Here is a 12453-nt window from a genome sequence, read left to right on the forward strand (position 1 = left end):
GCCTCCCCTTGAGACTTACACCACCCATTTGATCGAATTCGCCTCTTCGAGGGGGGTTGCTCTAAACCACCCTTAAATACGTCTTTGACGTTTTGCTAAGCGTTTTACAAAATTAGTATAACTAATTAATATTATTTTTTATTCTATTAATGTCATTCATTTCTTGCTTGTAATCAGATTTCATTGGAAATATACTATCATTATTTCTGTAGAATATTAGGGCTCAATTAAAGTATCGAAAGATAGCGAGTGTCCTCGAAATAAATTATTAACGGTAGAAGATTTGAAATCATCAAATAATATAACTCTTATCAATAAATAATATCGGGTTTGATAATGTATATCGAGTGCAACGCCTTTCAAATTAATATTACCTTCAGGGATTTGCCAAAGAATGGATACTATTTTAAGTTCCTTATTTGATGGATTTACAAAGGAAACACCTTGGTTGTCGGCTCTTCTAGTGGGACTGGTGACATACTACTTGGTGCAACTATGGATGACAGTTAAGCAACTTCCACCCGGACCATTTCCTTTGCCCATCATCGGAAACATGCTTTGTAACGCTGATTTTTAGACGCGGGTTACTGAGCAATGCAATGATACGAAGTTCTCTTTCATGGCAGCATTTGTTTCCAGCCGGCATACTCTGGATATCCTGATGGACTTCAAGAAACGCTACGGCGGAATATTCACCATCTTCGCTGCTGGGAAGCCTTTCATCATCGTGGCCGATTGGGAACTGGCCAAGGAAGGACTCCTTCAGAAGAAAAACGACATCATCGCCAGATCCACTCTCAGAACGTGTAAGATCAATAGAACTTTACCTTCGTTTCGAATAATTCATTTAATGATGTCATTTTAATGATTTCTTAGTTTTGAATGTACGGAAAGATTTTATTGCTGTAGTTCATGAAGATAACAACAGGAATTGGGAAGTGACCAGGAAAGTAGCCGCTAGCGCAATCAGGTACTTACAATGTTGTACTTACACGGGACTGTGAAGTGATAGACAATGGGGATCTAAGAAGATTCTATCACCACTAGTGGCGTGACAGAGCCAAAGTCCCTTGAAGTAGTTTTTTATAATAAAATTAGTGTCGTGAAGACTAACAATGAAATAAATACTGTTGTGAATATTACCCGAGGGGCTAACCACTCTTAGAAAGTCTGTACACCAGATTACGCTTAGACTACCACTGCCAAAGGCAGGGACTTCAAAGATTACGCGTAGTCCCATTAGTACAGTCAAAGGTACGGCTCTGTACACCGATTACGCGGAGTGATCAGCCCCTCGATATTACCAATGGTGTAAATACTGTTGTGAAGACTACCAATAGTGTAAATACTGTTGTGAAGACTACTAATAGTGTAAATACTGTTGTGAAGACTACCATTAGTAAAAATACTGTTGTGAAGACAACCATTAGTATAAATACTGTTGTGAAGACTAACAATGGTTTAAATACTGTTGTGAAGACAACTAATAGTGTAAATACTGTTGCGAAGACTACCATTAGTATAAATACTATTGTGAAGACTAACAATGGTTTAAATACTGTTGTGAAGACTACCAATAGTGTAAATACTGTTGTGAAGACTACCAATAGTATAAATACTATTGTGAAGACTACCAATAGTGTAAATACTGTTGTGAAGACTACCAATAGTGTAAATACTGTTGTGAAGACTAACAATGGTTTAAATACTGTTGTGAAGACTACCAATAGTGTAAATACTGTTGTGAAGACTAACAATTTTTTAAATACTGTTGTGAAGACTAACAATGGTTTAAATACTGTTGTGAAGACTACCAATAGTGTAAATACTATTGTGAAGACTACCAATAGTATAAATACTGTTGTGAAGACTAACAATGGTTTAAATACTGTTGTGAAGACAACTAATAGTGTAAATACTGTTGTGAAGACAACTAATAGTGTAAATACTGTTGTGAAGACAACTAATAGTGTAAATACTGTTGTGAAGACTACCATTAGTATAAATACTGTTGTGAAGACTAACAATGGTTTAAATACTGTTGTGAAGACAACTAATAGTGTAAATACTGTTGCGAAGACTACCATTAGTATAAATACTATTGTGAAGACTAACAATGGTTTAAATACTGTTGTGAAGACTACCAATAGTGTAAATACTGTTGTGAAGACTACCAATAGTATAAATACTATTGTGAAGACTACCAATAGTGTAAATACTGTTGTGAAGACTACCAATAGTGTAAATACTGTTGTGAAGACTAACAATGGTTTAAATACTGTTGTGAAGACTACCAATAGTGTAAATACTGTTGTGAAGACTAACAATTTTTTAAATACTGTTGTGAAGACTAACAATGGTTTAAATACTGTTGTGAAGACTACCAATAGTGTAAATACTATTGTGAAGACTACCAATAGTATAAATACTGTTGTGAAGACTAACAATGGTTTAAATACTGTTGTGAAGACAACTAATAGTGTAAATACTGTTGTGAAGACTACCATTAGTATAAATACTGTTGTGAAGACTAACAATGGTTTAAATACTGTTGTGAGGACTACCAATAGTGTAAATACTGTTGTGAAGACTACCAATAGTATAAATACTATTGTGAAGACTACCAATAGTGTAAATACTGTTGTGAAGACTACCAATAGTGTAAATACTGTTGTGAAGACTAACAATGGTTTAAATACTGTTGTGAAGACTACCAATAGTGTAAATACTATTGTGAAGACTAACAATTTTTTAAATACTGTTGTGAAGACTAACAATGGTTTAAATACTGTTGTGAAGACTACCAATAGTGTAAATACTATTGTGAAGACTACCAATAGTATAAATACTGTTGTGAAGACTAACAATGGTTTAAATACTGTTGTGAAGACAACTAATAGTGTAAATACTGTTGTGAAGACTACCATTAGTATAAATACTTTTGTGAAGACTAACAATGGTTTAAATACTGTTGTGAAGACTACCAATAGTGTAAATACTGTTGTGAAGACTACCAATAGTATAAATACTATTGTGAAGACTACCAATAGTGTAAATACTGTTGTGAAGACTACCAATAGTGTAAATACTGTTGTGAAGACTAACAATTTTTTAAATACTGTTGTGAAGACTAACAATGGTTTAAATACTGTTGTGAAGACTACCAATAGTGTAAATACTATTGTGAAGACTACCAATAGTATAAATACTGTTGTTAAGACTAACAATGGTTTAAATACTGTTGTGAAGACTACCAATAGTGTAAGTACTGTTGTGGAGACTACCAATAGTATAAATACTTGCTGTGAGACTACCAATGGAAAAATTACTTGTGGAGAAACTACCAATGGTATCAATACTTGTCGTGAACACTAGCATTGGAATAAATACTTGTTCCTAATCTAAAAACTAGGCTTCTAGGCTAGGTTTCTTCTTGGATCCTTATTATTTTAACTCAAAAAAAAGGAATTTCGTTATTATTTTAAATGGTTTTATATTAAAATGGACCTTTTTTAACTTTAAAGAAAATTCGTGGAAAGCGAACACCTGGCCACGATAGTTCACAACAACACTCAAGATTTCGTCGACAAGTTATTAAAATTTAAAGAAAAACCGGTGAATCCGAAGATAGACATCCAAAAGTTGATTATTAACATCATCGCTGAAACTGCTTTTGGGTAAATTCTAATTCGGCGAAACCTACGTACCGTAATTCTTTATTAAAACATATTTTGATTAAAGTGACAAGAGTTTGACTGAAGCGGAGTACGACACACTGATGGGATTCTTGAACAACTTACAAGATCTACTTGGAAACACGCCTGGTGACCTCGCTCCTTGGCTCTTGGTGCTCTATTACCACAGAGATTTGGCTATGAGGAAGATTTCCAAAGATATTCGGGAGTTCTTAATAATAAAATTCAACGAAAACAAGAAGACGTACCAAAGAGGTTTGCCAATTTTATTCTGTTTTTATTTTTACAACCCTTTGTGTAGGCGCCAAGATTTTAAAGCTGATATTTTTCTCAAAGTTAGGCCTCCCCTCAGGCCTTTCGAAATTAGCAGAAAATAGATGGCCTGGCTAGCTGTGGGACCTTACAAATTAATTTGAAGAGGGGTACCCGGGGCCCCTGAAAATCAATTTGTGGATCCCTTTATTAAGAGGGAAAGTGCCCTTTCGATAATGGTCCATCAAATTTTATTCCTAAATCATATAAAAATTGGACAGATCCAAATCTTGAATTTGATCTCAAATTACAATCCCAAATATTAGATCCAAGTACAATGTAGTACGTCCCCGAATATTCAATATTCCTAGTTTGAAGAGCAACAATGGTTCGTAATAAAAAAAATAGTAATCAGTTTGTCTAATACCCAAGGCACCAAAGTAGGCCCAAGTCAGCTAGTCATTATTTAAGTTGAGCAGTTTTAAAAGACGCTAAAATATATCGCTAGGGATTTCAGTAAAATCTTTAGAAACTCACCCCGAATTTGTTTATTGCAATTTCATTGTTAAAAACGTTTAATCAAGTTATAGGGCTTCTAATGATGATCTGAATAAGGCAATCTGATTACTATTTATCATATAAGATATATCGCCGATAAAAAACCTGAATTATCTGGCTACCTGTTCCTTTTTTTATCTGACCCGCGGCAATCTAGTTTTGTTATCTCGTTTCGGTAACCGACGAGGCCACCGATATAGAAAGCAGTTTTTACACACAATCCTAAGGATTTGTGTGTATTAGTCTCACGTACAGTGTAGCCGTTGCCGCCGATGCCGCCGATGCCGCCGATGCCGCCGATGCCGATGGCGCCGTGTCACGCATACCTCTTCAACGGTTAAGGCTAGAAGAGTCAATGATATCTCGTTCGAATGTAAATGCATTGCCATTGATAGCCATTCATAAATTTTTGAAATCGAAGCCCAAGAAGTTGGCCATTGGCCCAATTTACCGTTTTCGGTAGTTTGGCTTTGTGTGGTTGATATTTTGTTAAAAATTAAGTCCGGTAACATTAAAAAAAAAATATTATTGGATAGGTTAGGATTAAGTTGAACTACAACTTCGGTTAAATCAGTAAATATTAAATTTAAGTATAGTTTTCGGGGTTATTTACGGGACCCCAATGTTCGTGGTTCTATATTTCCGGCTGAAAGTCGACATAACGTTCCTTAATTTAAGTCCGACTTTCATGAAAGTTATATTTTTGAATAGCTGTGGTTTCCGTATAACCTAGAATTGCAATTTCGTTGCTTAATTTTAATTCTTAGTAAGGTTTTTTGGACAGCGTTTAAGTACCCCCATCAACTCCAACATTGGAAATACGCGTGGTTATAGAGACTTTACGGGAATTTCTCTCTGGAATTTCCCAAGGCCGTTCTAATATGACCCAAAGTAACAAATAAGTGTGACACTTATCGGAGGCCGTTCTAATATGACCAAAAGTAACAAATAAGTGTGACACTTATCGGAGGCCGTTCTAATATGACCAAAAGTAACAAATAAGTGTGACACTTATCGGAGTAATACGCGATGCTCACAACGTATGACCTGAAGTAACAAATAAGTGTGACACATATCGGAGTAATATGCGATGCTTACAACGTGTGCCCTGAAGTAACAAATAAGTGTGACACTTATCGGAGTAATATGCGATGCTTACAACGTGTGACCTGAAGTAACAAATAAGTGTGACACTTATCGGAGGCCGTTCTCACAACGTATGACCTGAAGTAACAAATAAGTGTAACACTTATCGGAGTAATACGCGATGCTTACCACGTATGACCTGAAGTAGCAAATAAGTGTGCCACTTATATTTCCGCCTGAATGTCGGCATAACGTTCCTTAATTTAAGTTCGATTTTCATGAAAGTAAAATTTTTGAATAGCTGTGGTTTACATATGACCTAGAGTTGCAAATATGTTTTTGAGCAGCGTATACGGAGCCCAGCAATTTCCAACATTGTCAATCCGCGTGTTTTTAGAGGTCTACGCGCCCGTTTCCCTCTAGCGTTTTTCAAGGCCGTTCAGAGTGGGTCACGCTTTCAATGTATGACCAGAAGTAACAAATAAGTATGAAACTAATTGAACTAGTCTTTGTCGTATAATCCGAAGAAATAAGTGTGACACTCAACGGCTGACTAGTATTAACAAATAAGTGTGATCAGAAGTAAAAAAAAAGAGTGACACTGATCGGAAGAATCTTCGATGCTTTCAAAGTATGACTAGAAGTAACAAATAAGTGTAAATATGTATATTTGTGTGACCGTTGCTGTGAATAGCTCAAACAAACTTAACACATTAGAAGGATTGTGTGTATTCTGACCGTCGTACGTCTTGTTTTCTCTAATAAGCGCGTAGATATCTGTCTTTATGATGTCTACTTTCCGACATCTAGTTGAATGTTTTTTATTCTTTTAAATTTTTGTATAGCAACAAAAAAAATGGCTTAGTTCCAAGAAGTCAATATAAAGATGTACTAAGAAAGTATATCCGCCGTTATCGCGGGTTAAAGATACAATTTAAAAAACAGATCAACCGTGAAAGTCATTTAAACTTGTCAGACAAGCGCAAAAGCGTATCCGCGTTCTGCCGTTAGAGTAAAAAATCTGTTATCCGCTAAAGGTATCGGATTAAAAATAATCCAGTTCATCTGTGAAAGCATCAGACACCAGATCAGCGTTAGAAGCCCTAGATTTTACTGTGTTTGGAATCCGCATTCAGTTCGAACTTTGCAGTAACGCTTGGATGTAATGTGTGTTCGGCAATCCTTACGCTATGACTACATAGAGGGCAGTAACGGATACAGAAAAAACTCACAGGGGGGGGGGGGGGCATGAAGGCTAGCCACCACCCTCCTACGCATTGTAACCCGGCTTCAAAAGTCGCTTGATGACTTAGGCCTAAGGTGGTGCCTTGGGTATTAGCCTAGCTGATGATTATTATTATTATGTATCCGCCACTGATAGAGGGTGCACATATATATTTGTTATACTTAATGTGCATAGTGCCTTTTGTTCAACTTACGTTATGGAGAAGTATGTGAATATATGTAATCTAAATCGTATCGGATGTTATGGATAATTAACAATTATAAAATCTTAAGCGTGGGAACGTTATGGGTGCGGTGTCAGAGAGCGAATTCAAAAGCTCCTTAGAGCTTCAGTACAATGGTCGACGATCCAACAATAAAATGGTTTCTCATTCCATTTTTCAAAAAAGTGAATGAGTCAACAGCGCGAGAAGAATACGTCATTGTTAACGTTAGTAGTTTATAAGTAATTAGTTGAATTTCAGCTCAAGGCACTCTTAATCAGCTAGGCTAATACCAAAGGCACCACCTTAGGCCTAAGTCATCAAGCGACTTTTGAAGCCTTTAATTAAGGTGGCCGGGTTACAATGCGTAGGAGGGTGGTGGCAAGCCCTGCATGCCACGCGATCGAGCCAACAGCCCCCTACACTCACTATTACCGTAGATTAATCGTATTCAGTTGAATTTCGAGTCAAGGCACTCTTAGAAGCAAATACGTATTGCAGCTAATGCAGAGCGTTATAATACTATCAAATTTTCCAGGTTTGATTCGAAACTTCTCCGATGCTGTGATGACATCAGGTTTCGAGGCTTCGGAAGATGACGGGGACGCGAAGGAGTATCTTGACGATGAAAACATGATGAGAGTTATCGGCGCTTTATTTGTGGGTAAGCCGAGCACGGATCTATAGGATTTGAATTCCATCTTTTAACACCGAAGTGTTTTGATTGCTCTAGCCGCTGTAGAAACGACGGTGACGTCCTTGAGATGGATGTTGCTCTTAATTTGCAACTATCCTGAAACCCAAGAAAAAATTGTCGCCGAAATTGAAGAACATATTGGTAAGTTTGCTAAACATTTACAGAACGTTAGGCAACGCTTTAAATAAGCGAGTTCCGATAACTATTATTTTTAACGTTAAGGTTTAATCCTTCAAAGACGTCATCGCTGATGTAAAAGGTCCCTTTCCTTTAGTTGAGCTAACTGAGCATATGTCAAAGATTATTAGAACGTTTATAGGCCTTCGATAAACTTGAGAGTTTTGACCATTTAACAAGTTAAACGCGGGTGTGGGTGGGGTTCAATCTATGTAAAATACCTGAGGGGGGTCGAAAAAGGGGACGAATTTTAGTACAGCCAAAGCTATTGGAATGGATTGGAGACAAATGTTTGAACGGAAATGGTATGAAAATGGATTGGAGACCAATTTTTATACGGAAATGGTATGTTAAAGGATTGGGGAGCAATTTTTGTACGGAAATGGTATTCAAATGGATTGGAGAGCAATATGTGAACGGAAATGGTATGAAAATGGATTGGAGAGCAATATGTGATCGGAAATGGTATGAAAATGGATTGGAGAGCAATATGTGATCGGAAACGGATTGAAGTCTGAAGAGCAATTTGTGAACGGAAACGGATTGAAGTCTGAAGAGCAATTTGTGAACGGAAACGGATTGAAGTCTGAAGAGCAATTTGTGAACGGAAACGGATTAAAGTCTGAAGAGCAATTTGTGAACGGAAACGGATTGAAGTCTGAAGAGCAATTTGTGAACGGAAACGGATTGAAGTCTGAAGAGCAATTTGTGAACGGAAATGGGAAATTGTTTCATTGAGAATGAGTGTTCATGGTAAAATTGTTTCTTCAAATGCCACTTTCTACCGTAAAGTCTGAATTAATAGATGTAAATACCACAATCAGATTACAACGGGTGGTATATTTACCTATCGTTTGTTGCAGTGCTGCTCAGGGTTATGATAACAATGTCAAACCTTTTATCAACCTGCTGATATCGGATTTAACGTAGTCTTGAAAATATTCATTTACCGTCTAAAGCAAGTATAAGAGTAATTGCTTTTAATTACTAACTAATAATTCTGAAATTTTAATCCTTGCCATGATGTGCAATGCGTTAGAGATAGATCTTTTACCTTAAATCTAGGCCAGTTTCCGATTGTGCACGGGCACAAGACTGTTTGTTGATTTTTTAATGTTTGTTCAAAGTTGAACATCTAGTCTGAATACTACATAAGATAACTTACATTGTTTTTATTTCATATTATAATATTCCTATATGAATTTCTATTAATATACAATGCAATCTATCGACGGTATCAAACCGGCGCTTTCAATTCGAAAAACCATATAGCTATATAAATACGTTTCATACGTGTGTCAGTTTAAGCTGCGTTCAGACTATGGAAAATATTACGTTTGCGTCGATCGTGTCGGTTCTTTCGATTTCTTACACCGTTCAGACTTCTCAACAGAGACTTTAAATTTTGCCGCGTGTCGTTTACATTTTTTCATTTCGTTCCGCTCAAAAAGTTCATAGCAGGCATATAGCCGTATGCCTCATCAGCGCTGAATCTAGGTAGTGGCGACCTTTAGAACCATCGAAATACTATAACCAATCAGAGGTGGATAAAAATTATTTCAATTTTTCCGCCGTTATTACTGAGCTCTGATTGGATGAACAATCACTTTTTATGTTAATCTCCGTGCAAGGTTGGTTCCTTTCTGAACAGTGAAATGAACGAACCGACGCGACCAACATAACCGAAACGACACGACCGATACTAACGTAATATTTTCACATAGTCTGAACGCTGCTTTAGTCGAAATAATTTATGAAGTGTGCAGTGACTTAGCATTGACGTCATTCTTAAAATTGGCGCCATTAGCGAGAAAAAATACGCAACTTAAACCAAGCAATCACGCGAACCTCCCTAAGCCTCGGCAGAGAGAAGGAATTATGCTAAATGATTTAGTCAGAAGTTCAACCAAAATATGTGGTCATTCTAGAATTGGCTCTAAGTAAAAAATCAACTGACACACTTATGTAAAAGATAATTCTAACAGTAAGTTAAATTTTCTGTAAAATGTTATTAATACTTCCAGGAAACAGAATGCCGGTGCAATCCGACCGTAAGAATTGTCCCTACACTTGGGCATTCATGGCCGAAGTACTGAGATTCCGGACGGGAGTACCTCTGGGGGTGCCGCACGCCGCCTGCGTGAACACGCAATTGGGGCAGCACAAGATCAAGAAGGGCGAGGTGGTGCTATTTTTCTCGCACGCCATTCACATGGACCCGAAAATCTTCCCGGAACCGGAGAAGTTTAAACCGGAACGCTTCTTGAAGGCCGACGGGACCTTCAACGTGGACCGCACTGGGTTCCTGGCATTCGGCGAAGGGAAGCGCATTTGCGTTGGCGAGAAGATGGCCAGGAACGACATTTTCCTGGTGCTGGCCACTTTGTTGCAAAAGGTACGCGTTCGACTCGACGGTCCTCCAGGATCGGCCGACTTGCAACCTCGGAACACGGTTCTACTGACGTCTCCTAAGCCGTATAAAATAATCGCAGTTCCGAAAGTATAACATTCCAGACAACGAATTTTAGCTGGTCCACAGTTTGACACAAGATTTCACGGACATTTGAGTATATATAACCCCCCCCCCCCCCCCGATGTATTAAATATGTTTTGATTAATAAACTTAAATTTGAATCAATTTTCAATCATCTTAAACTTAAGAAACGTACTATAATAATCCAAGAGGAATTATGTCGAAAATGAGGGTTTCTCGGATAAACCAGGATACACGACGGGGAAACGAAAAGTGAATGGAGGATACTATACGCACTTTTTAGAAACGTTTACAGGGCGCCGCCATTATCGTATAGACAACCGACGAGCAAACGCTCTACCGCAGAAATTCCATCCCCCCAAATCCGGTTTTTACACACAATCCTAAGGATTTGTGTGTATTAGTCTCACGTACAGTGTAGCCGTTGCCGCCGATGCCGATGGCGCCGTGTCACGCATACCTCTTCAACGGTTAAGGCTAGAAGAGTCAATGATATCTCGTTCGAATGTAAATGCATTGCCATTGATAGCCATTCATAAATTTTTGAAATCGAAGCCCAAGAAGTTGGCCATTTGCCCAATTTACCGTTTTCGGTAGTTTGGCTTTGTGTGGTTGATATTTTGTTAAAAATTAAATCCGGTAACATTAAAAAAAATTATTGGATAGGTTAGGATTAAGTTGAACTACAACTTCGGTTATATCAGTAAATATTAAATTTAAGTATAGTTTTCGGGGTTATTTACCGGAACCCAATGTTCGTGGTTCTATATTTCCGGCTGAAAGTCGACATAACGTTCCTTAATTTAAAGTGTTGGTTGCACGAAATTTTAGCTATGGCTAATTAATGGTTCATTAGAAAGAGCAAACATTTTATAGCAAGTACAGAAAATTTCATCAAAATCAGTTAAGTGGTCTTTGAATTATTATAAAAAGTAGTCGAAATGGTGGAGTTTTTCGGCGAATTTCCAGACTTCTCGGCACCCATGACGTCAGAAAATGCGAAGCGTATCATTGGCTAATTGTCTGTAATATATTTCTTTACATCTGGGATTAAAAGCAGGTTGATTTAACACCCAGGAAAAAGTCCTACGCAGTAGTAATTGTGTTAAGTTTTACTCTACTTAATTAATGACTCATTGGTTAACAATATGATCATTTATTAACTGGCTTGTTAACACTTAATTATCTATATTATTAACGTACAAACAATAAACAATGCATTATCACCTATCGCAAGATGTCCCGCCACCATTTATCGTGAACACGTTTTTTTACCGGGAAGAGTGATAAAAAGCGCCAGACTGTGGCGCCATCGCGTTACAACATTTTTATTGATACGCGCGCGATATTCAAATGTTAGACCCTAACATCACCTTCCCTATTTTTGTGAAAGTTCCAAATACCGATTATATGTCAAATAGTTGACGTGGTTTACGCACACGAGTTGAGCGTCGTGTTTGTGGCTGGTTAACGTGCTGAGATTGTGATATAGATACTGTAGTTGTGTTCGACTGATTCTGGGAGGTTGAACTAGGAGTCAGAAATGGTTGTTGCACGGATGTGTTGGAGGTCGACAGTCTAGTTGGTAAACCGCTGTTTCTCGTAGTTACTCTCCGTGAGGTTTGATTTCCGTCTACGGATGTTGATGGTGGTGGTGTAGATCTGCAGTTTGGTAGATTACGCATTTTGACATTTGTGCGTTGGGTTGGGCTTGGGATGTTCTGAGCTGTTTTGGTGGTTATGGAGATCAGTTTCGGAAGCTCGGTTGGGTTTTGCGTTGCTGACTAAAGTTTTCACCAATTGGAGTCCCATCGTTGTGCTTTCCCCCCCCTTATGCGTAGTTGATTTCTATGTCGTCTCACTATCGCACCGTCAAAAAGTCCAACGCTAACCATCATGTTTCCCAGTAGCTTGACGACATGACCAGGAAGCCATTTGGCTCCTCGACCAAAGTTGCGGGCGAAAACGGGCTGAGAGACGCTGTATTTTTGTCGGGAAAAGGGTTCGTTTGTGGAAAATGGTGGGATCGCAATCGAGCTGCGGGTT

At 38.0% G+C, this 12453-nt stretch overlaps 1 protein-coding gene across 1 annotated transcript; it reads left to right on the top strand.

Annotated features, from left to right (window-relative positions):
• The first annotated feature begins 359 nt into the window (after positions 1-359).
• LOC149956038 (cytochrome P450 2C23-like) lies at positions 360-10551 on the top strand. The gene is made up of 8 exons (XM_090164584.1): positions 360-560; positions 627-806; positions 877-970; positions 3525-3677; positions 3742-3950; positions 7578-7703; positions 7773-7877; positions 9938-10551. The coding sequence occupies exons 1-8, from the start codon at positions 395-397 to the stop codon at positions 10417-10419; spliced, it is 1515 nt and encodes a 504-aa protein (XP_090020710.1). The 5' UTR covers positions 360-394; the 3' UTR covers positions 10420-10551.
• The last annotated feature ends 1902 nt before the right edge of the window (positions 10552-12453 follow it).

The sequence above is a fragment of the Leiobunum rupestre genome, chromosome 2, assembly GCF_980474605.1.
Source record: "Leiobunum rupestre chromosome 2, qqLeiRupe1.1.hap1, whole genome shotgun sequence".
Classification (NCBI taxonomy): domain Eukaryota; kingdom Metazoa; phylum Arthropoda; class Arachnida; order Opiliones; family Sclerosomatidae; genus Leiobunum; species Leiobunum rupestre.